This window comes from Rhinopithecus roxellana, chromosome 1 (assembly GCF_007565055.1).
Source record: "Rhinopithecus roxellana isolate Shanxi Qingling chromosome 1, ASM756505v1, whole genome shotgun sequence".
In the NCBI taxonomy this organism is placed as follows: Eukaryota; Metazoa; Chordata; class Mammalia; order Primates; family Cercopithecidae; genus Rhinopithecus; species Rhinopithecus roxellana.
Window position 1 is genome coordinate 182,489,745 of NC_044549.1, and position 26,914 is coordinate 182,516,658.

At 39.0% G+C, this 26,914-nt stretch overlaps 1 protein-coding gene across 3 annotated transcripts in view; it reads right to left on the reverse strand.

Annotated features, from left to right (window-relative positions):
* Positions 1–26,914, reverse strand: part of RYK (receptor like tyrosine kinase) — a 93,592-nt gene that overhangs the window by 58,845 nt on the left and 7,833 nt on the right. For 2 of the 3 annotated variants that reach the window (XM_030934046.1, XM_030934048.1), the window contains exon 2: positions 5,707–5,828. In XM_030934046.1, the coding sequence (XP_030789906.1) occupies positions 5,707–5,828 (122 nt within the window). Of the gene's footprint in view, positions 1–5,706; positions 5,829–26,914 lie in introns of those variants that run through there. The other variant, XM_030934052.1, reaches the window with a different exon arrangement.

Below are 26,914 nucleotides of genomic sequence, written 5' to 3' on the forward strand. Positions count from 1 at the left end.
GTCTCGCTCTGTCGCCCAGGCTGAAGTGCAGTGGCCGGATCTCGGCTCACTGCAAACTCCGCCTCCCGGGTTCACGCCATTCTCCTGCCTCAGCCTCCCGAGTAGCTGGGACTACAGGCGCCCGCCACCTCGTCTGGCTAGTTTTTTGTATTTTTTTTAGTAGAGATGGGGTTTCACTGTGCTAGCCAGGATGGTTTCGATCTCCTGACCTCGTGATCCACCCGTCTCGGCCTCCCAAAGTGCTGGGATTACAGGCTTGAGCCACCGCGCCCGGCCGAGATCCTTGACCAGGATATTGTTCAGTGCTCTGCAAACTGCAGAAAAGTATGTGGTATGTTAGTTGTTGAAAGATGTATATATACATATACACATGGATGCTTACATACACACAAACTATTTCTAAAGGAAAGACAAGAATCAGGCAACACTGGCTGACTCAGGCAAGGGGACCTAAGTGGCTGGATTGCTCAGGGATGGTACCAGAAGGTGTAGGGGACTTACTTTTCACTGCATACCCTTTATGCTTTTTAAATGTTTACTATGTGCATATATTATCTACTCATAAGATTAATTTTTAAAATAAATAAACGTAATCAACTGTGTTAAAATCACCAGAGATTATTACCTAGAATTGGGGACTGCAATAGTGTCTGAAGCCTGAAACTAGATTAACACAGACATATTTCCTTAGTTTTTTACTTAAAAAAATTATAAGATGGTTACTTTCCTCTAAATTTTTATATCTGTTACAGGTATAAATCAGTTTAGGTTTATATTCAACCCACTCATTTTTCCAAACTTATAACCTCACTCTATTAAGAGTAAAATATCTGAAACATCCCATTTGTGCAACTACTGTCGAGTGTACCCAGCCTATATGTTTTCACACTTCCAGAAATAGGAAAGTCACCACTCCTAAAGCCACACATTCCAACTCTGAAAAGCCCTAACTGCTCAGAAGTTCCCCATTTGTTGAGCCGGGCCCTGTGGCTTCTACCTGCACATCTCTTCTGCAGTAAGTACCATGTGCTATACCAAGCACAGGGGATACCCTTTAAGGTGCTCAGCATATAGGAGGGAGAAAGAAAAGAAAATCAAACTAGTACAATATTCTTAAAGTACAACTAGGGCTATAAGAGAGGAGAAGGGCACTGTGCAGACAGAAAAGGGCACCCGACACATTGGAGGAGAGGTGACACCAGGTCACAGCTTTATGAGATAAACAGGAGTTATTCAGGTAAAGAATGAAGAAAGGGCATTTGTGGCAAACAGCAGCACTGTGACAGATCACAGAGCATTCAGGAAATTCCAAGACAGAAAAAAAATGACACTAAATGACTGACTAGATAGGAGGCAGAAAAGAAAGGCCGAGACCAGACCATAAAGGCCTCCTACGAAATCAAGAGCTTTATTCTGGTAGCAACAGAGAAGCCTAGGGTGGCTTTGTGGAGGGTGCAACGAGAGGTCAGTCCAGAGGAAAGGAGACCAGTTAGAAGACCACTTCCGAATCCAGCAAGAAACAATGAAGGCCCAAACTAAGGGTGAGGCACTGGGTCACAACAGAGGTAGGAAACAAATTTAAGATGTAATTATTAGAGAGAATCAACTAGATTTAGAAAGTGTAGGAGAAGGACACTAGGATCCCTTCTACATTTCTGGCCTGGACATGTAAATAAATGGTCATACCCTCCAAAAAAATCAGGAAACTTCTGCCTCACAAAGAATATCATACCACATGGCAGCCCAAATGTGCACTAACAATGATATTTATACCTGCCAAAGAAGTAACCTGGAAATTATGCTCTATAAAATAATGTGAATGATATGGGAGTAAAACTACAGCTATACCAAGGCTTCTCCTGACCCACAATGTACCACGCTAACACAGGTTTCCCTTCAAACATATATATTCACCTGAGCCCCTCCTACCTGCTCTCTCCCACTCCAACATCCTCCTGTAACAGGCTCCTAAGACTCAGACACCCATTACCAGCAACATCAGGGCCCTGCGCTCACTCCAAATAACAAACAGTGTATATTAACTGTTTTAAAGGAATCAGTAAAAGAAGGTTTTATTTTGTTTGGTCCTGACTGCCACTTCCCACATTGCCTTTGTACTCACAAATCACTACCCATACGCTTGCCCAGGAAACCTTCTCATATCCGCATTCTTTTTTCCTAAGTGTGCCCAGAAATATTCACACTCTGTTCAAAGTCAATAGAAGTGCCTAGAACAGAATTCTCTAATAAACCTTTCACCATTTTGAAATACATCTATTATTTGTTTTTAAATGTATCAACATCAAAGGTAAGAATAATAACAAAGAATTAGCTATCAATTTTTTGGAGACTGTAAGAAGCTTCTCTGCCTGAAAGATGTTCATAGAAACACTGGACCGCAGAGTTGCAAGGGAACTTAAAATTCAGTAACAACCACTCCACAAATACTTGAATTCCTTCTACAACAGCCTTACTGAATATTCGGTTATCCAGCGTAGGTCTGACCTCTTCCAGTGAGAGGAAACACACTACCCTCACCACCGCACAGGCTGAAATATAAAACTAGTTTCAAAAACAGATGCAAAAAGTAGAGGTTGAAAGGGTGATGAGGAACGAGATTTTGTTAAAAGATAGTTTCAAATTATCTCCCCACAAATTACTCACTAATTATAAAGGGAAAAACTCGACGGGAGAAATCTGGTGAGGAGAGTGTTCGGAGTTACCACCACCAGTCACGGGACAAATCGGCACCTTGTGCACTGGGAGGGACAGCACCTTTGTGGTATCACTGCCAAAGAGATATTCCTGAATCTAATCATGAGGAAACCTCAGACAACACAAACTGAGGGGCATTCTACAAAATAACTGGCCTGTATGTTTCAAAAATGTTAAGGTCAAAAAACATAAAGAAAGGCTACGGAACTGTTCCAGACTGATAGGGAACTAAGAGACATCAACTAGTAAAAATTAGCTATGAAGAACATTGTTGTGATAATTGATAAAATGTGACTACTATAGATTAGATAATAACATAATAATGTCAAATTTCCTGGTTTTGATCATTGTACTTTGGTCGTATAAAGAATGCCCTTTTTCTTAGAAAATACACACTGACATATGGGGAGCGGGAGGGAGAGGGAGATTGGAAGGCAAACAAGTATACTTAAAATGTTGGTATTAGGAAATGAAGATCAAAAATAAGCACTTATTCACTGGTACATTTGGCAGTACCTTTCAAAGTTTTTTTTTTTTTTTTTTTTTTGAGGCAGAGTCTCACTCTGTCGCCGGGGCTGGAGTGCAGTGGCCAGATCTCAGCTCACTCACTGCAAGCTCCGCCTCCCGGGTTTACGCCATTCTCCTGCCTCAGCCTCCTGAGTAGCTGGGACTACAGGCGCCCGCCACTTCGCCCGGCTAGTTTTTGTATTTTTAGTAGAGACGGGGTTTCACCGTGTTAGCCAGGATGGTCTCGATCTCCCGACCTCGTGATCCGCCCGTCTAGGCCTCCCAAAGTGCTGGGATTACAGGCTTGAGCCACCGCGCCCGGCCTCAAAGTTTTAAACAGGCACACGCATTGGCTAGCCATTTCACTTCTTAGCAGTAATTTACTATTCAGAAATAAGGCCATAAGTGCACAAAAACTTCTGAACAAATATGTTCTTAACATATCTATATACATACACACACATATATATGTACATATACACACACAGGGATGCACATTAACACATTTTTTTCTGTGTTTCTATATTCATCAAAAGCAAAGGTTGAAAAATTTTTAAATAAAAGAAATAGCAAAGGTAGAAATATCAATAAAAGATGAACTACCAATTGTTTTCATCATCCCATTACCTAGATTTTGCCTACAAAATGAAATGAGGGAAACTATGTAACAGTAAAGGGAAGTATTGTTTGAAATAATAAAATGCTATTAAAAATCCATGTGTCCCATCAATGAGGTACTTTACAGAAAGCAATATAGCATACATCCATACAATATCATATTATAAAACCACTAAAGAGAATGAGTGAGAGAAAAAGAAAGATGCCTAGATAAGTTATTCTGTAGGGGAAAAAGTACTATACAACATACACATCTAAAAATCCCTTTTTTGTTTAAAAAGGGAAAAAAAGGGGACCTTGAAGAAGTTATACCAAACTATAAACAATTACTTCTGAATATACAACTACAAAGTCTTAACAGTTCTTTTTCTTTTTTTCTTGAGATGGAGTCTCACTCTGTCACCCAGGCGGGAGTGCAGTGGTGCAATCTCAGCTCACTGCAACCTCCACCTCCCGGGTTCAAGCGATTCTCCTGCCTCAGCCTCTTGAGTAGCTGGGAATACAGGTGTGTGCCACCACACCTGGCTAATTTTCATATTTTTAGTAAAGACGGGATTTCACCATGTTGGCCAGGATGGTCTCGATCTCCTGACCTCGTGATCCAACTGTCTCGACCTCCCAAAGTGCTGAGATTACAGGCATGAGCCACCACGCCAGGTCTAGTCTTAGAGTTCTTAAAACATTTTTGTAATATTTGAATTTTCCCAAAATCATTGTTGTTTTCTAAGTAGAAAAAAATGAAGATTTTTAAAAATCTATATTAAAGTGGCCAATTTAAATAACTTGCAGCAAATACCATGACAGACACTATTCTATAGTACTTTAAAAAAAAAAAACTCTATAATAGGTATTCTTATTTATAGTAGCAAGACTATTTTTATTTCCTAAATAAAACCCTATTCAAAAGCCTATATACAAAGTTGATAAAAGAAACTGAAGTTCGGCCGGGCGCGGTGGCTCAAGCCTGTAATCCCGGCACTTTGGGAGGCCGAGGCGGGTGAATCACGAGGTCAGGAGATCGAGACCATCCTGGCTAACACGGTGAAACCCCGTCTCTACTAAAAAGTACAAAAAACTAGCCGGGCGAGGTGGCGGCGCCTGTAGTCCCAGCTACTTGGGAGGCTGAGGCAGGAGAATGGCGTGAACCCAGGAGGCGGAGCTTGCAGTGAGCCGAGATCGCGCCACTGCACTCCAGCCTGGGCGACAGAGCAAGACTCTGTCTCAAAAAAAAAAGAAACCGAAGTTGGTTGGGTATAGGAGGCACCTCCAGGCTCAGCCTCCGACTCTCTGACTTAGGAGAAAACTTACTATGTTTGAGGGACCCAGGCAGTCAGAGCAAATGTGAAGAATTCAGCAACAAGTAGCCCAGGCAAGAGATTCTTAAGTGATCGGATTTAGCCCTCACCACAGGACACATGGGTGACTGCATCTGCTGTACCTTTCTTAAACCGTTTCTCCATGAGTGGGAGAACTGTATCCATTCTGTCCAACATGTCTAAAAGGCCTGTCTTACCAATCCCCACCCCTACACCCGTATCATTTCACCACAGCAGCACTGTCATTATTGGGTCCAATTTCACCCTTTTCAAGCTAGGTCTGGATCTCTGTTTGAAGAGCCTAAAAGGATGTAAGTGTTGTGTCATATGCTAATCAATTAAATGACAGCCACTTTTGTTTTAAAGGATTCGAGAAATTTTAGAGGAATAGGCCAAGTATTTGAAATATAAATCTGAAAAGACTCAGTACTACTATATCGCATCACCGGCCGACCCTTCGGTACAGATGGCAGCCCAGTCCTCAAACACAGCCCTTGCCTCTGTGGCTGGGTGACCCTGTCATGATGTCTGTGGTTAGTCACTCTCTTACCTTGGACTTCGCATGCCAGGTGAAGTGCAGGAAATTTGTCTCACTGGGTACTAACAGATTAAAGGATAGAGCGTAGTGACTAACAAGGTCATTTCTCACATAATAAAGTTCTGCATCAAGACCTAGAAAAAAATGGGAAAAAAATAATTAAACATTTAAAATACCCTCAAAATCATCCCTATCGGTATTTCAAATACAAATAATAGAGTGAAGATAATACTGATAAGCAAATGAACATCACAAATGGCCCTCCCATGGGCTGCCTTATGAAGCAAGAAAGACACACGGTTTTATCACCACCAAGAAAGATGAAGAAATTGAGACTTGAAACAATTATAAGCAGTTATCCAGCCGAAAACAGGGGTGCTAGAACTAGAACTCTGGCAGCCACTCTGTCTTCCGAGGGCCAGTGTGATGCTCTTTCTTCTGGACACAGTGCTTCTTAGAATAACAGCTACAAAGAAATGCCCGTTCCCCCGAAAAATTTATGTAGACTTAGGAAGGGAGATTCAAAATGAAAGGGAGAAAGGCGCCTCAGATAAAACGTAAGCCCGAGCCAAGCCTCAAGCCCCCAGCCAGAGATGACCTCTGCTTCCTTTGACAACACAAGGTCCTTGCTGTTCTGATAGCATTTACCATGGTACACACTTGCACCAGGTGTCTTGCAGGCACATGCTGTCTTCCCTACCAAGACTACAAAGGGAAGAACACTATGTTTTTCACGGTATCTGCAGGACACAGCTCTCTGCACAAAACATAAACACTTGTTAACCAAGAGGTTAGTACTACAGACAAAACAAAAATAAATGAAGAGCCTGGAATGCCAGAGAAGTGACTCCCAAGTTTCCCTCACTCCCATACCACCTTCTCAACCAGGGCACATGCAATCTCCCAAACGTATCAAGCTCTCAATTTTGTCACACCCTTTTATCCTACCTGCATTTAATATTTCTATTTAAAACTCATTTAATTTGTTAAAATAAAAATTTGTAAGGCAAAATTTAAACACTACTTTTCAGTGGCAAATCAACAGTTACTGTTAAAAAAAAAAAGTTACCCAAAAACAAAAGAAAAACAAAACAAATGTACTAAATTCTAGCTCAATTCTGGTGCCTACCAAGAAGGCAGTGAGCTCGAGCCTAGCTCATTGTTTATAAAAAGGGAGGAGGGAGGTATAATCAAGCATTTGAGAAATGTAAAAAAAAAAAACCTCACACGGAGGATTTCCCCATGATCATCCAAGGAACTGAAAGACTAAAAGCAGGGAGTAACTTTCTCTTGAATTGATTTACTGTTATTTAAAGTTCTATCCAGGTGTCCCTCTAGTAATACATGACATATATATTCCACAAGTTAGAGGGGGAAAGATACTGAGGACAACAGCCAAAATGCAAATTTCACATTTACTGAGCCGGCACTATGGGGTCTGAAACCTCACAGTATGCAGAGAGGTCAAGATGGAGATCTCATACCTCCTAAGAATAGAGACCTAGAAACAAATCACTCTGCTACAGGTATTTATCCTGTAAAATTCGTTTTCTCATTTCTGAACTAGATGTAATAAAATCATTAATGCAGAAATGAAATTTAAGGCATGCCACATAGGGGGAAGCTGCTGCACTTGTAGGGTCCAGCCCTACAGGGCCTGTGGGTTTTTCTCCTTGTGTGTGGAGACCAGAGATCATAGAAATAAAGACACAAGACAAAGAGATAGAAAAAAAGACAGCTGGGCCCAGGGGACCACTACCACAAAGATGCGGAGACCGGTAGTGGCCCTGAATGCCTGGCTGTGCTGTTATTTATTGTACACAAGGCAAGGGGGCAGGGTAAGGAGTGTGAGCCATCTCCAATGATAGGTAAGGTCACGTGAGTCATGTGTCCAACGAACAGGGGGCCCTTCCCTATTTGGTAGCCTAGGTGGAGACAGAGAGGGGCCAGCTTACGTCATTATTTCTTCTATGCATTTGTCGGAGAAATCAAAGATTTTAATACTTTCACTAATTCTGCTTCTGCTACTGCTACCTAGAAGGCAGAGCCAGGTGTACAGGGTGGAACATGAAAGTGGACTGGGAGTATGACCGCTGAAGCATAGCATCGCAGGGAGACATTTAGGTCTCCAGATGGCTGCAGGTGGGCGTGAGTGATGTCAGGCCTTCCACAAGAGGTGGTGGAGGAGAGTCTTCTCTAACTCCCCCAGGGAAAAGGGAGACTCCCTTTCCTGGTCTGCTAAGTAATGGCGCCTTCCCAGGCACTGGTGTTACCGCTAGACCAAGGAGTCCTCTAGTGGCCCTATCCGGGCATGACAGAGGGCTCACACTTTTATCTTCTAGTCACTTCTCACCATGTCCCCTCAGCTCCTATCTCTGTATGGCCTGGTTTTTCCTAGGTTATAATTGTAGAAGACAGATTATTATAATATTGGAATAAAGAGTAATGCTACAAACTAATGATTAATACTATTCATATGTAATCATATCTATATTCTATTTCTAGTATAACTATTCTTGTTCCATACATTTTCTTTATTATACCGGAACAGCTTGTGCCTTCAGTCTCTTGCCCCAGCACCTGGGTGGCTTGCCACCCACAGCACTAGCTGGGTAGTACTGCTTTTATTTATCCTACAAAAGATATTGAAAGCAGAGAGAGAAATGTAGACCCTTCTGCAAAAGCCTCTCCCTGCTGGCAGGAGTGTTAGCAAATATCCAGGAATGGAAGATTGGTGGTGTTGGAGAAAGGCGTTAGAGGAAAAATTGTAAATAATTTAAATTTGCCTTTTTTCTTAAGTCTGGGTCTTACTCTAGTCTAGATAGGTGCTGTTTACTTAGAAATATATGTCAGATAAATAAAAAGAAGAAAGTTACACGAGGCAGTACTGACATGAGATGAACTAGAACTCAAGTTGAAAGGATTTCATAATAAATGTATTAACATAAAATGTATTAATGAGTTCATATTAATAAAAAACACAAGAAGATACAGTAGTACAACTGAAAAAAAAGGGCTTCAAATATAGAAAGTAAAAACCAACAGGACAAAAAGGCAAAAAGAAATACGCAAATCCACAATCACAAATGGAAACTAACATCCTCTCAGAAATCAAAAGATCAGAACAGTTAGGCATAGTGTTACACCTGTAATCCCAGTTCTTTGGGAGGCTGAAGCAAGAGGATCAGTTGAGGCTGGAAGTTCGAGACCAGCCCGGGCAACACAGCAACAACCCATCTCTATAAAAAACTTTTTTAAAATTAGCTGGGAGTGGTGGTGCACACCTGTAGTACTAACTACTCAGGAGGCGTGCGGACGGCTTGAGCTCAGGAATTTGAGGTTACCGTGAGCTATGATCACACCACTGCACTCCCGTCTGTGTAACACAAGACCCTCTCTCTTTAAAAAATAAGATCAAAACAGATACAAATTGAGTGTGGACATAGATGATCTGAACATATAATTATGGGACATGAAAAAGTAAGGGGGGATTAATCATGAATTAGAACACATGCATTTAAATTTTTTTTTAAATATAAAAACAGATTCAAACCAAAATCATACAGGCTACCTTCCTTGATCAAACACCATATGATAAAGATATTAACTATAAGGATGAAACCAAAAGAGTATTCTTTGAAAAGATTAATAAAATATTTAAACACTTCACAAGACTGATCAAGGAAAAAACAGAAAAAACACCAAACACAAATTACCAATACTAGTAATGAAAATGAAATATTACTAAAAATCCTATAGATGCTAAAAAGATAAAAAGATTAGTATAAACAACTTTGACAATAAAATAAACAAATTAGATGAAACAGAAGAACCCTTTAAAAACATAATTTACCAAACTAAAAGAAATAAAAATTTCAAACAATTAAAAACCTATCCCAAAAGAAAGCTCCAGGTCCAGATGGCTTCACTAGTGAATTCTATCAAACATTTAAGGAAGACACCACACCAATCTTACATAAACTCCGTCAGAAAATAGTTGAAGAGAATACTTCCTAAGTCATCTGATGAGGCCAGCAGCATCATCTTGATACAAACTTACTAAAACATTATGAGAAAAGAAAATTACAGAACAACATCTCTTATGAACATAGATTAAAACATTCTCCACAAAACATTAGCAAATTTAATACAAGAATACATAAAAGGATTAACACATCATGACCAAGTATATATGAAAGGTTAACCTTTTAAAAATTGGTATAATTTACCACATTAACAAAATAAAAACTCGTATCATCTCAATAGATAGAGAAAAAGCATTTGACAACATTCAAAGCCTGTTAATGATAAAAACTGTCAACAAACTAGGAACAGACAGAAACTTTCTCAGTTTGGTAAAGAACATTAAAAAAAACCCTAGAGCTAATATCATACTCAATGGTGAATTATTAAATCCTTATTCCTAAGATCAGAAACAAGGCAAAGATGTCCACTTCCACAACTTCTATTCAACCTTGTACTGGAGGTCCTAGCCAATGTATTAAGACATAAAAAGCACAAGGATGAAGTAAAACTGTCATTGTTCACAGATGACATAATGGTATGTATAGAAAGCACTGTGAAATCTACTAAAATACTATTAAAACCAACTAGTGAATTTAGCAAGGTCTCCGAATACAAAGCCAATACTTTAAAATCAATTGTATTTCTATATTAGCAACAACTAGAAAATAAAACTTAAAAAGTCAATACTGTAACATTAAAAAATACCAGGGACCCAGGAATAACTCTAAGGCTATGTAAGATCTCTACATAGATCTTAAAACTGTAAAACATGGCTAAGGAAAATTAGAGAAGGCCTTAAAAAGTGGAAAGCCATACCGTACAATTCTCCTAAGATAAGCCTCAATACTGTTAAGATGTCAAGTCTCTCATATTGATCTGCAGATTCCAAGTATCTTAATCAAAATCTCAAGAGATTTTTTGAAAAAATTAATCACAAAATTTACATGCCAACAACAATCTTGAAAATGAAAATGCCTTGGAAGAGGAACCAAAGCAATTTAATTTTAATATTTTCAACAAGAGATGTAAAGCAACTAGATGCATAAATATACAGAAAAAAAACACCTTAAAATGAAAATTAAAACCACATGAGATAACACCTCATTCCAGTTAGGATGGCTATTACACTGCTGGTAGGATTATAAACTAGTACACCATTACGAAAAAGACTTTGGAAGTCCTTTTTTTTTTAAGACAAGTCTCGCTCTGTCGCCCAGGCTGGAGTGTAGTGGTGCGATCTCAGCCCACTGCAAGCTCCGCCTCCCGGGTTCACGCCATTCTCCCGCCTCAGCCTCCCGAGTAGCTGGGACTACAGGTGCCCACCACCATGCCCAGCTACTTTTGTTTTTGTATTTTTAGTAGAGACGGGGTTTCACCGTGTTAGCTGGGATGGTCTCAATCTCCTGACCTCATGATCCACCCGCCTCAGCCTCCCAAAGTGCTGGGATTACAGGCGTGAGCCACTGTGCCCGGCCTGACTTCGGAGGTTCTTTAAAAAATTAAAAGTAAGGCCAGGTATGATGGCTCAGGCCAGTAATCCCAGTGTGTGGGAGGCCGGGACCAGAGGATCACTTAGGCCATTCAGAAGTATGAGACCAGTCTGTGCAACATTAGCAAAACACTGTCTCTACAAAAAATGTTTACAATTAGCCAAGCATGGTGGCGTATGCCTGTAGTCCTCACTACTTGGGTGGCTGAGATCGGAGGTTGGCTTGAGTCCAGGAGTTCAAGGCGGCAATGAGCTATGATTGTGTCACTGTACTCCAGCCTGGAAGACAGAACAAGACTGTGTAGGGGGAAAACAACAACAACAACTACCATATGATCCAGCAATCGCACTACTGTGTATACATCAAAAGAAAATGAAATTAGTATGTCAAAGAGGTATCTGCATTCCCATGTTTATTGTAGCACTATTTACAATAGCCACGATATGAGATCAACCTAACTGTCCAACAAGGAATGAATGAAGAAAATATGGTAAACGTACACAATGTAATATTATTCAACTTTTTAAAAAATGGACATTCTGTCATTTGCTACAATATGAATGAACCTGGAAGACATCATGTTAACTGAAATAAGCCAGACACAGAAAGACAAATACTGCATGATATCACTCATATGTGGAATCTTTTTTAGAAAAAAAAAAAAAAAGTTAGTATCATAGGAATAGAGCAGAGTAATTACTACCAGAGACTGAAGAGGGGAGGGGAAAGTGGAGGATGGGGAAAGGTTGGTCAGTGGGTACAAACTTACAGTTAGATAAGAGGAATGAATTCTGATGTTCTAACACACAGTAGAGTGACTAGTTAACAGTAAAACACGGTATATCACAAAATAGCTAGAATAGAGGCTTTTCAAGTTTATTATCACAAAGAAATGATAAATGTATGACGTGATGAATACACTAACTACCCTGATTGGATCATTATACAGCAGAGATATGTATCAAAACACCAAACTGTACCCTATAAATATGTACAATTATAATGTGTAAATAAAAATTTAAAAAATAAATGTTTAAAAAACTCTTTCTAGGGTTATAAAAAAACAACAACAACAACAACAAAACCTTGACCCCTATCTTACACATCATACAAAACCCAATCTAAGATATAAACCTAAATGTAAAACCAGAACTATAAAGCTTCTAGAAGAAAACGTAGGATAGAAGAGGCCATGTCTGCCAGAGCGGAGCGTTCCCTCTCTGGGGCCCTGTCGTTCTTGCTCTCTGACTCCCTCACCCTCTCTCTTTTTCTTCTTCTCCCTCTGCCTCGCACTCTCTCTATTGCTTGCTCGCTCGCTCTCTCTCTCTTTCTCTCTCTCTTTTTCTCTCTCTCTCTCTTTCTCCCATCCCTTTCTGTCTTTCCTTCCCTCTCTCCCTTGCTCCTCTTCGGGCTGAGAAAAAAAATACGTAGGACAGAAAAATCTTCACAACCTGGGGTAAGCAAAGATTTCCTGGACAGGTGACACACAACATAAAGCAACCAGAAAAAACTGAAATTTATCAAAATTTAAAAATTATCAAAATTAAAAACTGAAATTCATCAAAATTAACAACTTCTGTCCCTCAAAAAACATTAAGAAAATGAAATTAAAGTCACAAACTAGGAGAAAATATTCACAACACATATATCTAAGAAAGAACTTGTCTGGGGGAAGGCAGAGATGTTGGTTAAATTTTTTTAATGATTTGTTTCTAGAATATATAAAGAACCAAAACTTTTTTTAACCAAATTAGATAAAACGGACAAAAGATGTGAGCAGACATTTCATAATTATATACATACCCAATAAGCATATGAAGAGGTGCTAAACATCTTTATTCATCAGAGAACTACAAACGAACACCACAATGAGAGCCACTAGCACCCAAGAAAATAACATTGAACATTGTCAAGGAGGTGGGGTAACTATTATACAACTCTTACATATTGCTAAGAGTGTAAAAAACTTTCAACTACTTTGGAAAACACAGTTTCTTATAAAGTTAAACATACACCTATTCTATGATCCAAGAATTCCGTTTCTGAGTAATTATCCAAAAGAAAAGAAAACATATGTCCACAAAAAGACTTATGCACAAACATTCATATCCCTCCCCCCAATGTTTTTATTTTTGAGACGGAGTCTCATTCTGTTGCCCAGGCAGGATCTCAGCTCACTTCAACCTCTGCCTCCCAGGTTCAAGCGATTCTCCTGCTTCAGCCTTCGGAGCAGTTGGGATTACGGGCACCTGCCACCACGTCCGGCTAATTTTTGTATTTTTAGTAGAAACGTGGTTTCACTACGTTAGCCAGGCTGGTCTCCTGACCTCAAGTGATCCATCTGCCTCGGCCTCCCAAAGTGCTGGGATTACAGGTGTGAGCCACCATGACTGGCGATGTTCACAGCCCTTTTAGCCACAATAGCCAAAACTGGAAACAACACAAACGTCCATCAACAGATGAACAGATAACCAGCTGTGGCATATATATAAATGGAGTGCTAATCAGCAATGAATTTGAATTGATTACAAAGAGGCATCATGGAATTTCTGTGGTGATGGAAATGTCCTATATCTTGGTTGGAGTGATAGTTACTAGGTGTATGCATTTTTCAAAACTCAACCAGCAGGACATTTAAAATCTGTGTATTTCATTATACGTAGTTTACCTAAATTTTTTAAAAGATGGAAAACTCAACGGTTTTTACCTCTCTGCTTATCTTAAGAAGCTTGCAAAATCATAGTACTTGTACTAACATAAAAAATTTTAGAAAAAATTAATCTTAAGTGATCACCAACTTCCATATTTAAACTTCAAAACACCTTTCCCAGGAAAATAAAGAACTCTGTTCCTAATAAATAACAATTTATTGTTATTACTGGTAATAATAACAAAAAATAATAAGTTTTCCAGACACAGTTCAAAGTATCAAGAGCATCTAGGAGTTCTGTAAATTCAACTCCATGTTAAGCTAGATAAAAAGGACCTGTAAGCAGCCAGACAAGAAAAAAAAAAAATGCAGGCACATCCTTAAGTCATACATGAAGTCATTCGATAATTCATGGTTTTGTTCCACTAGAAATTTTATCTTATCTGTCAAGTAGACTGATGGATAGAACCAATTTCTTCCCAGCCTCCTGGGAACATCTGTTCTCCCCAATTTGCTCAAGGTCTCTCTAGTTCTACCAGCCCAAACAGAAACTACCAACTTCAACAGAAACTATGCCTCCTAAGTAGAGAATATTCTTTTTCAACATATCAGAGCAACTTCACAACATTTCAACTGAAGACAGGGCAAAGACTGCAGTCAGCCAACTTTCTCAGGCTTCTAAAACCTAGTTGGGCTTCAACTTGTGCTGGTAGGCTTAGCACCCTGGCTGTCCACCCCTTATCCCCCTTCAGTGATCTGCTTCTATACTGTCACCCATTAACACCACTCTGACTTCCACCAACCTCCTTATCCTTCTGAAGTACAACTTCCCCCTGGCCCTGTGGAGCCCAAAGGGCCCATTCTCTTACCCTCAGTGGACAATGCCCTGGATCACCATGGCCACTCAGATGACTGAAGTCATGCTTGAGCATCCTTACCAAAAGTTCTGTTTCTTTAGAATCATGCCATCAAACTATGCCACGCTCTATCCTTCTCAGTATCTCAGCTACCTCATTCACTGAGGATTCTGGGACCAGAATCAGTTATACAAGTTCTATACATTCCTTTTCTATGTCTCATTAGGGCAGACTCCCAATGTCTCTGAGACTAACCCACTTCCAATCTGCCCTTCAATGACTCTTTTATTCCTTTTATTCCTCAACTCCAACAACCTTCATCCATACCAAAGAAACTCATTTCTATGGACAGCAGCAATATGCGAATTACTCTGCCTCTAAAATCTTGAACTATAAGTAGTTACTCAGCTCTTTCCCTTACTATTACAACAGCTGCTCCCAGGGTCATTCTGTCTCCAGTATCTATAATCCTCTTGTTTCTCCCGTTCTATTGTACCAATCATTTCCTCAGTTTCTTCTTACAGGCCTCAACCTCAATTACTTCAATTACTTTCTTAGCAGTGGAGGTTTCCACTTTCTCCCACCACAGCCTACGTCTGACACACACAATCCGCTCAGAAAAAGACACCCAATCTTGAACTCACTCTTCTACTTCCTGTCCTCTCTGGTGCTATAATTGAAACGCTGCATAATCCTGGATAGTGCCATTGCCACAAATGACTCACTACAAGATGATGCTTGTACCCTCAGCAAATAAATATTTATAAGCTGCTGACAATTTAAAGCCCTGTGATCCAAATCTCTATGAACACCTAATGACCACCAAAATAAATTGTAAATTTAAAATTCACTACCATAGACTGAGGTGTTGAAATGGCAATACAATCAATCATTAAACACAGTTGCTGTTTTCTGACTATAGGTTTTGAAAACATGTTTTGAAACAGATATTCCATTCTTTATTCGCTAAGGTAGTTATTTCCAGTTTGAAAAGGTTTGAACGAAACCAATAAAATTCTATTCAAATTTTCATGCATCAAATTAGCAAATACAGTCTGTTATATTGTGAGACATGTTTCTGTAACACGAGCTTTTAAGTGGTTTGTAAATAAGATCATTCCAGTATAACAAGGAAGTGGGTTCACATATTAATTTTCCTAGGCAAGGGGCTCTGGAGTAACAGGAATAGAATTATATAACTTTCAGCGAGAAAGAAAAAGATCCTCATTCAGCTCAGCTGCTGCCAAGCAGGAGCCCTCTCAGCTCTATTTCAAGAATATTTAAAATGAGCACCTGTACCCAGGAATCCCAAAGGAGCATTCCCATCCTTTGCACAGCAAGCTGCACTTCCTCTGGTGCCCACCTTTATGGCAACCACATTGGCTTAGAAAATGACTTTCATCTGTACTGTCTCAAGACCACACCTTGTATGTTAGTATCTTTCACTCTCTTCTGAGGCAACACAAGCCATGCTAAATGGTTTGACTGGGCTGCCCAAGTCATCTCATAAGGTACCAATTACGCTTTTGTTAGTGCTCTGCTTTGAAAACTGCAGAGGTCTTGAGTGGTTTGCCCTTAACCTTACTTTTCTCATAAATCCTGTTATTTTTAGTGACTAGGTAAACTTGAAGCGTTTTTTATGGAATGCATTTGATGTTATAACAGAAATGTTTATCTTATTTAAAAATAATACTGAGTGTTATACAGGTTACGACAAGTAATTTGTGATTCTATATAAAGTTTTATAAACATTTATACTCTTTGACCCAGTAATTCCATTACTAAAATCCATCTTAAGGAAATGAAAGACAGACACAAATTTTTATGTACAAATATATTAATAGAAACAATTAAAACTGAAAAAAAGAAATAATATAAACTACCAGCAACAGAGCAATGATTAATAAACTATAATACATCCACAAGAGAGAACAACAGTTTTCAACAGTTTTTCTTTGGAGGAGAGAGGTGATACCCCAAGTCATAATATCCTTTCAACTAAATTGCTCCCTGTTCATCTATCTAACATACTGGGCTTCTTCTTTGAAGACAGGTTTTAATGACCAAATAAGTGACTAAAAAACACTGAAAAAAGACTATGAAGCCATGAACAAAGCTGTTATAAATAATGTAGTAAAATGAGTTTTGCTTAGAATATAATAGTAAAAGAAATTACAACATACAAACTGTATACAGCAAATTTTCAACAATGTCTGGCACCTAGAATAGTTCACGCATGTAACAGGTCTTCAATAAACATCCAGTGAATCAAAGTTAAACATATATTCATATGCATGTTGTGTTCTACTTTAAAAAAAAAAAGGAAAATAAAATATGTTAACAGTGGTTGAATATAAATGGTGGATTATGGATGATTTTTATTATATGCTTTTATTCTTTTTCTTCTCTTAAATTTTCTATGAAAGTTAAACTGGAAAAACAATAAAAGTGTTTAAAGAAATATGCATACAGCTGCAACAACTCATTGATACAAAAATACAACCAACTACTGTCTAAAATAATCCATGAAGGTTGATAAGAGATAGAGAAAAGGCCCTCAAAAATAAAATTCAATTAAAAAATCACATTTGTAAAGACATTATCTTTGGTATATTAATGTTAACACCATTAATGATAAATTATTAATGATTAAAAGATCCTCCCCCACTTTCCCTTAAAATACCCAGTTAAATCAAACAGCAAAATTTGGCAAAGTACTATAAACTGAAGAGAGAGAACAAAAGAGAAGACCAAAACTTGGAAAAAGTTTCCACATGCAACATTTGACAATGGGACTGAAATAAAATTATTGGGTTACCCATGCTATCTGAATGAGAATAACAGAAAACCCTGAAGACGACAGGGAATGGAACAAAGCTTTAATTTTCAGGAGAAGAGGAAGCAGGCAAGGAATTCTATTTCCAGACAAACTCTCATCATATGCAAAAACAGTACTCAGAACGCCTCAGAAAAACACCTCAATTATGTATTCTCCCCAAAAAGTTTCTCTAAAACATACTGAGAGATTAATAGGGGATAGAGAATTGTTTTACACTGAGAAGAGATATGCTTTAGGATGAAGGTATAATAATCATGAATCATCACTGTTCTGTATCAAACTATAAAGAATTTTAAAAACCAAAATAGTAGAAATATGAGGAGAACCAAATATAAGTATGACCATGGCACAAAACTATCAGTCTATGAATGATATTAGCATATAAAAGATATCGTTTATAGGTATAGCCATAATTAATACATACATTAAGATGGTACTCTATAGGAAATGTGACTTACTTCAAATCATCTGTAAGATATTTACAACATGTGATCAGCTATAAGGAAAAGCATAATCAATTTCTTAAAGGAGAAAATGTATAGGCCACAATATGACCACCAGTCAATGGGAAGAAGGCAGGGAGTGAGGCAAAACTGAACATACACATTTTTAAGTACCATCTATCTCAAAGAGTTATCTATATTCTTTTTTTTTTTTTTGAGACAGAGTCTCGCTCTGTCGCCCAGGCTGGAGTGCAGTGGCGCAATCTCGGCTCACTGCAAGCTCCGCCTCCCGGGTTTAGGCCATTCTCCTGCCTCAGCCTCCCGAGTAGCTGGGACTACAGGCGCCCGCCATCTCGCCCGGCTAGTTTTTTGTATTTTTTTTTTTAGTAGAGACGGGGTTTCACCGTGTAGGCCAGGATGGTCTCGATCTCCTGACCTCGTGATCCACCCGTCTCGGCCTCCCAAAGTGCTGGGATTACAGGCTTGAGCCACCGTGCCCGGCCGAGTTATCTATATTCTTAACCTTCACAAATGGTTTCAACTACATAAAGAAAAAACAAGAACATGACAAAAACATTGAAAATACATTTATCAAAAATTGTCAATGCATGGTTAAATAATACATGGTATTTTTCTTCTTTACAAATATTTTCCAAATAGTCTATATTGAATATATTTTCCAGTCTATATATTTTCTTGTATATTTTCCAAATAGTCTATAAATGAGTATATTTTACCCTAATAATCAGGAAATAAAATTAATGAAATAAAAGAATTTTAAACAAATTTATTTTTAGAAAAAGATGAAATCTATAGAGAATATCATGCTTTATCTCTCAATTTTAACTCCTTTTTCTTTCCTTCCCCATCATATGCTTGAAAAAAATTTCAAGGAAAAGTAAAAGACACATAAAGATAGGGGCTAGATAACCTACTTGTTTCTAATTGCTATTAATTATTAGTGTTTCAAAGATGACAATAGCAATCAAAAGCAGCCTGAAAGCAAGGATAGTGGACAGCAAGGGTTATTACTGTCAGGGAGTGTTAAGCGTCACAGAGGTTAAGTGAGTAGTGAGAAATGATGAGAGAGGTAGTGAGGGAAACAATTTATTCAGTAATGCTTTAATGAACCAGTTCTGAGACAAGCCAGGAGCAGGGTAACTCTTTATGAGGCCAGGAAACAGAGCCTGGTTCCAGTAGAAGGGAGAGACTGAGAAGGAAGGTTGGGGTGCTACAGTTAGGAAATTCCAACGGCTGAGTCTAAGGTGGTCATTCCAATGAGTACCTTATTTGGGGGGGAAAAAAAAGAAAACTGGGAACTGGGACACCAGCATGGTCAAAGGAAAAAAAAAAAAAAAAATCAGGGTAGGTTCTAATATCCCTTTGGGATAAAGGGAGGGAATAAATGAAAATTAGAGTCAGGGAAATAAAGTCACTGAGTATCATTTTGTAGATGTCTGGTGACTCCAAAAATCCTAATGAGTCAAAGGTTATGTAAGTAAAGATCATAGAAATCAAAAGAGAAGCGAATGCTGAGACACTGTCCTGGGGCAAAACAATCCAAGCAGGAAAGGAGGGGTATAATGCATAATAAGAGCTGGTCCCTCAATGAACAATCCAAAAAGGAAACTAGAAAACAATTCCATTTACAATAGCATCCAAAAGAATAAAATACTTAGGAATAACTGTACACTGAAAACTACAAAACACTGCTGAAAGAATTAAAGACCTAAATAAATGGAAAAACACCCCATGTTCATGGACTGGAAGACTCAGCATTGTTAATATAACAATACTACCCAAAGTGAGCTACAGATTCAGCAAAATCCCTACCAAAATTCTGACTCCCATTTTTGCACAAGAGGAAAAGCAGATCCTCAAATTAATATGAAATTGTGAGCAGCCCAAAATAGCCAAAACAATTTTTAAAAAGAACATAGCTGGAGGACTCACACTTCCTGGTTTCAGAGCTCACCAAGAATAGTTCATGTAGACCAACAGAAGAGAACTGAGAGTCCAGAAATAAAGTTACATATTTTGGGCTGACTGATTTTTAATATTTATTTATTTATTTATTTATTTTTATTTATTTATTTATTTTGAGACGGAGTCTGGCTCTGTCGCCCAGGCTGGAGCTCAGTGGCCGGATCTCAGCTCACTGCAAGCTCCGCCTCCCCAGGTTCACGCCATTCTCCTGCCTCAGCCTCCCGAGTAGCTGGGACTACAGGCGCCCGCCACCTTGGCCGGCTAGTTTTTTGTATTTTTTAGTAGAGACGGGGTTTCTCCGTGTTAGCCAGGATGGTCTCGATCTCCTGACCTCGTGATCCACCCGTCTCGGCCTCCCAAAGTGCTGGGATTACAGGCTTGAGCCACCGCGCCCGGCCGGGCTGATTGATTTTTGACAAGGATGCCAAGAGAAAAGGGGGCTCTGCTGGAAAGCAGACAGGAACAAGAATGGACAGCCACGGACTAAAGAGGTAGCATTTTGTCATTACAATGCATAGAATTTTTAACTTCTGATTTAGGAATGACAATACTTCAGCTGTTCAGTTACATTAACCAGACTTAAATTTCCCACTGCCAATTCCAGCAAAGTAAAAATGTTGCTCTCTTGTTAGAAAGCATGGCATTTTTTCATAATTTTTTTTAAACAACCCAAATTCAAAGCTAAAAAACCAAAGTTATTCTTGCAAAACTCTTAAGGCTCATCAAAAAAAAATTCATTTTTCCCTAGACGATTTTAAGTTCAAAGTTATTTCAAGGCCTGTGATCCACATGAACTGGCCTGTTTAACTCAGGTTCTAACAACTCAACAGTTCAAAAATTTTTTCCAAATGATTTTAAAAGTTGACTATTGGTTTCTCAAAGCTGCACACATGGTTCATTCATGCTAAATTAGCAAACCATCTCTCTTTATTTTAAAAGCCACCTTTATAGCACTTAACAAAACATACTTCAGGGAGTTGTTTCAAATGTCCATCTTCCTATTACCTTGCACATCTTATCAACAAGGCTGGGGTCTTAGTTTACTTGTAACTACTTAAATATTAGATGCATGAATGGCTGGCTGTCGATAAAAGTCAACTACATCAAAGATGAGTTTTAAAGAAAATGGTACTTTAAAGAAAATGTCAAGAACCATTAGTTAAGCCAAAAAAAAAAGTGATGTTGTAGAAAGAGAACTAAAGCAGAGTTCATGGTTCTTACTTCTCCTCCCCTGGCTTCACTACTAGGTAGCTGAATAACCTTTGGCAACCAATTACTTAACCGCCCTCTCTAGGCAACAATTTTCTCAACTACAAAACAAAAAAGTTAAACCAGATGATATTAATGTCCCTCCTCAGCCGCAAAATTCTATTACTCTATGATATCATCCATGGTTTCCTAGTGTCAGCCAAAACACTATTATTTTATTATATCATCCACAGTTGCCATATGCCAGTTAAACCTTAAGTAAAAATTCATTTAGTCTAGATAATCTTCTAGATTCTGAGGACAGTGGTAATATGAACCATTAATTAGAGAAGAAAAGCAAAATCACTTAACATGTATTAAACCACTGAACACACGTTAATGAATGCTAAAAGGAAAATAAACAAGGTGCTCTCATTTCAAATGCTCTTAGGTTATGGAAAGTTACAAGCTGAAATCGATAAAATAACAGTTTGTTCATCAGAATCTAATAAATCTAGCTGTGGTCATATTATACCTAGAAAATCAGCTGAGACCTAATGTTTAACTACATTATAAGACAAGGAATTAAAATATTAGACTGCAGATAGAACAGGGGCATCCTTTCCTCATAATTGAATAAGCACGTAAATTTTCAATCCCATAGCTGTTCAAGCAATAATCTGTGGATTAAATGCAATTTTTCATGTAATTCTCTGCCACACTCCTCAGCATTTTCCACGTTTGTCCTGCAACCCTAAGTGTCTTGATAGAACTGTCTTGAGAGTGTATGTTCACACAGAAGGATTAAAAAGGGCTTTCCAGAGAAAGAACACATGCATGATCAACAATAGCAGACAACATAAATATACCCCGTCTTCCCCTCCTTCCTTCAGACTGCCTTCTTTCTGCCCAAGGAAAAGCAGGTAGGCCCACCCTTTTGGTCCTGATAGGTGGTTTCGAAATCAGCTTCAAGAAGACATGGAAGGGAATCTCCTGTTCCTCCCAAGGAAAAACCAGGAATCTGCAGGCACTAAGAACCTTTCCTAACTGTGCCACTTGAGGAAGTAAACATGATATGTCATCAAAATCAACACAGAACAGGCACAAATGTTAGAATACAAACAAGGACACTGAAACAACTATTATACCTGTATGGTCTGTCTTCACATGGTTAAAAAGTTAAGTAGAATCATGGAAAACATAAAAAGACCCAAGTCAAACTTCTAGGGCTGAAAACTATACTGTATATAAGATGGAAAATAGACTGGATAGGATAGCAGATTAGGCATTTTGGGGAAAAAAAATTAGAAACTGTATTTCCTAGCTTTTCATTACTGATAAAGGCTTCTGCCAGAATCTCTCTTGAATATTTCACATCCTCCAGTTGTAGTGTGGGCCAACAGTCTATTGAGAGACTGCTCTGCGCCAAGCCATGAGGTAGCCTTGGTGCAGGAGGGGAGAGACAAAATATGATGGGTGCAGTGATACAGGTCTGCTTATGTAGGGTATGGAGCTATGGAAGTTGACATGGGAGCACCAGAGACAGCAAGGGAATGGGAGAGACAAATTATGCAACTCCAAAGAAAGTAAGTTATCAAGACCAGGCACAGTGGCTCACACCTGTAGACCCAGCACTTTGGGAGGCCAAGGTGGGAGGATCTCTTGAGCTCAGAAGTTTCAGACCATCCTGGGCAGCATAGGGAGACACCATCTATACCAAAAAAATCTGTTTAATTAGTGGGGTATGGTAGCTCACACCTAGTAGTCCCAACTATTTAGAGGTTGAGACAAGAGAACCACTTCAGTCTGGGAGATCAAAACTGCAGTGAGCCGTAACTGCATCACTGCACTCGAGCCTGGGCAACAAAGTGAGACTCTGTCTCAAAAAGGAAAAAAAAGAAAAAAAAAGAAAAGAAAAAAAAAGCAGCTATAAAAAATTAACATATGTAAACTTCCATTAGTAAGTATAGCTTCAGTCTAATTTCCTTTTGGATAATAACTTAGCAGGCAATGGGAAATGATGAACAGAATGATGACTCCAGTAAGGCACAGGACAGTGAATTTTTTTGTAAGTATGATTCATTCGTTTACTCATTTGTTCCACTTTTAATGAAAACCTACTACATGTCAGGTACTGTTTTAGGTGCTAAAAATATAAAGTGGAACAACCTAAACAGTCTCTATTTAAATAGAACTAACTTTCACTAAAGGAGATGGAAACAACCAAAAAAGTATCGGATGCTTAAAACAGTGTGACAGCACAGAGAGGCCCTAAGGATCAACCCTAGGAAGACAAGCCTCTCTGGGGAATTGACATTTTAAGTTGAGATCTAGAAAGTACCAGCCATGTAAAAATCTGGGAAAAGAACCCGAGGCAGAGGTGTCATCTAATGTAGACTCTAGGGTGAGCAGCAGTCTGGCACCAAGGGAACTAAGTGACTGGTGCAGGGAGGGTCAGGGATAAAAGTGGATCCCGGTGGTAGGCAAGAGTCTCTATATATACATTTACATATTTATAAATCAGGAAAAGCTCAACAGCTTAGATATTTGATATTTATAAATTCTTAATTTCTTAATAATGTGCAATAATGGTTTAGATTTTTTAAAAGTTTCTTTCAGATATACATATTGGAATATTTTTTATGAAATTATGTCTGGATTTGCTTCAAAATAATCTAAGAAGAGGATAGGGAGAGTGAGGGCAAATGAGTGCAGTAGAGATCAAACAGTAGGTGGCAGAGATGAAACAGAATTGGCTATGAGTTGAGAATTGCTGAAGCTGGATGACGGGTATATAGAAGTTCATTATATTATTATGCCTTATTTTGAATTTTTGAAATTTTCCATAACAAATACATTTTTAAAGCACCTCATTTAAAATAAAAGGGAGGGAGTATTTATAAACACAAATGCCCCATTCACAGGGGATTTTTTAAAGGTGCAAACTACTCTCTATGATACTGGGGTGGATATAGGACAGTATGCATTTGTCAAAACCTATATAACTTTACAACAAAGTAAATCTTAATATATGCAAATTTTTAAAAAATTCATGTAGGAGGTCAGATCTTAGGATGTAAAATAGAATATGACATATACCAGTTTTTGTGACACTCAGGTATACCCATTAAGCTTTTCATCAGGAGTCCCTCAAAGGTCCCAAAAGTCTAAGAGGTCCTAGCACAGTATACAAAATTTAGTATGTGTGGACATTCACGCCTTTTTCTAGGGAGAGGGCCTAAGGCTTTCACAAAAAAAGGTTGAGAACCACTGACATTTCTCCTTGCCTGCAACTTCTTGGCTGAAAAGTAACCTTGGTATTGCTCTTAATCTAATGACAATATCTCATTCATTTTATGGTTTCCCCGGAAGGGCATTACTACACAGCTATTGCCATAAGCAAATAATAAATACCACTAGTGAATTTTACAATTCTGAAAGTTGTGACAAGCACACGCATACGCGCACAAAAAAGGTGGAGGCCTGGTATGGTGGCTCACGACTGTAATCTCAGCACTTTGGGAAGCCGAGACGGGGTCGGAAGGGAGGGAATCACTTGAAGTCAGGAGTTCGAGACCAGCCTGGCCAACATGGTGAAACACCATCTCTACCAAAAAAAAAAAAAAAAGGTACAAAAATTAGCCAGGCGTGGTGGTGCATGCCTGTAGTCCGAAGCTACTCAGGAGCCTCAAGCACCACAATCGCTTGAACCTGGGAGGCAGAGACTGTGGTGAGCTGAGATCGCATCACTATACTCCAGCTTAAGAGACAGAGCAAGACTCTCTCTCAAAAAAGAAAGGAAGAAAGCTGACAAACTATGTATTTAAGTTCCCTTTACACTATCATCTTTTTATACTATCATATTTCATTTAATCTAAAGTACATCATTATTTTTTGCGTCACTAAGAAAGAAAAAAGCTATCAACTGCCTGATGACTCACCACTGATTATAACATGGTTCTGATTTCAGAGATGTTCAAATGTGGAAAAACTGTACATCCTGTAATCAATTAAACATGGCATTCAAAACGTTAATTGATGTGAGCCCCATCTCAGACCAATTCAACAAACTGCTCGGGGTAGGTCAAGGAATCTGTATTTTGATAAAGCTTCTCAGATGATTTTGGTTAAAGACTAAGTAAATTGTTAACCTTCAAAGGCAGCACAGTAGAGAAAGCATGCACTTTGCAGTCACATAACCCCACACATCTCTGTGACCTACAGCAAATTCTGTAATTGCCCACAACCTCAGCGTCTCAGCCTTAACTTCCTACGGTTGATAAAAGAGAACACATGTAAAGTACCTGGCATACAGCAAGATACACTCTTCCTCCTCCTCCCTAAATTACAGGTGATCCCTAACTAGAGACTTGTGTGCTGTCTATTCCAGCTTAAAATTTATATAAGAATGAGAATGAGGCCGGGCGAGGTGGCTCACGCCTGTAATCCCAGCACTTTGAAAGGAGGATGAGGTAGGCGCATCACCTGAGGTCAGGAGTTCGAGATTGGACTGGCCAACATGGTGAAACCCCATCTCTACCAAAAATAAAAAAATCAGCTGGGAGTGGTGGTGGGCGCCTGTAATCCCAGCTAATCGAGAGGGTGAAGCAGGAGAATTGCTTGAACCCGGGAGGCAAAGGCTGCAGTGAGCTGAGATCAAGCCATTACACTATAGCCTGGGTGACAAGAGCAAAACTCCGTCTCAAAAAAAAAAAAAAAAAGATAAGAATGAGACCTATGAAATCCACTAAGCACTACCACTGCTGAACACACAAGAATAATAATCATTCAACAACTGTTTTTTATGTAACTGAGCAATACACATTTATCTTGGCACATTTTAAAAGGTCCTGCACACATGAATGCTGTTTAATAAAATTTTTATTAGAAAATATTGTACTTGATTTACATCAACAATGCACAAAAATGTATACTTTTAAGTGTGATACATAATTTTAGAATAGCTAATGGTTCTGTTTCATGTACAAGTTTTTGTTTTGCTTTAGGATGTGTAGCTGGCAAGATTCTTCAGAACACTGGCATAGCTGCATCAAAACACCAAAAGTAATGCTACAGAACTTCTCAACTCAGGTGCCTGAATAAACACCCACATGTCTGATTTGTCCCAAAAGTGATCCTTAAAATCCAAATAGCATTTTAGGCAGCACCTTCGGAATTGACCAGTCAACTCAGGATGTGACTCACAGGGGACAGGTTTAGCTGTAATTGGCTAGAGTTCTCTCACATGTGTAGCATAAGGAGAAAAAACAGCAACCCTCAAACCCACAATTGCACAATGTCTCTGCCTGTCTCCCGATGAAGAACACATGAATTCAAATAAATACCAACTCCACCAAAATGCCTACGGTTAAGGGTTTGCTGCAGAGTGCTAACCTCCCAACAACCCACCCAGCATCTGGGCCCTCTGGTGGGTTATGCCAGACTCATGGGCAGAGGACGCCTTCAACCCTCCACCCCTCCCCCACACCAAGCAAGCATGGGCTTCAGGATTTAGGAAACAGGGGTGCTGGGAAGAGAGAAATACATGGCTCGTCTCCTTTCTCTTTCCCTCGACCAACCACTTCTCCCAAAAGGAAAGTGTCCTTTGGTTCAGTTGCCCAAATCTGAAACCCTAGATTCCTCTGTGACTCCTCCCCTTTCTTTAGCCCTAAAGTCTCTTCTGCTAAGTCTTCTCCAAACTCACCAAATTCCTCACAAATCCATCCCACCCCTTCAACTGC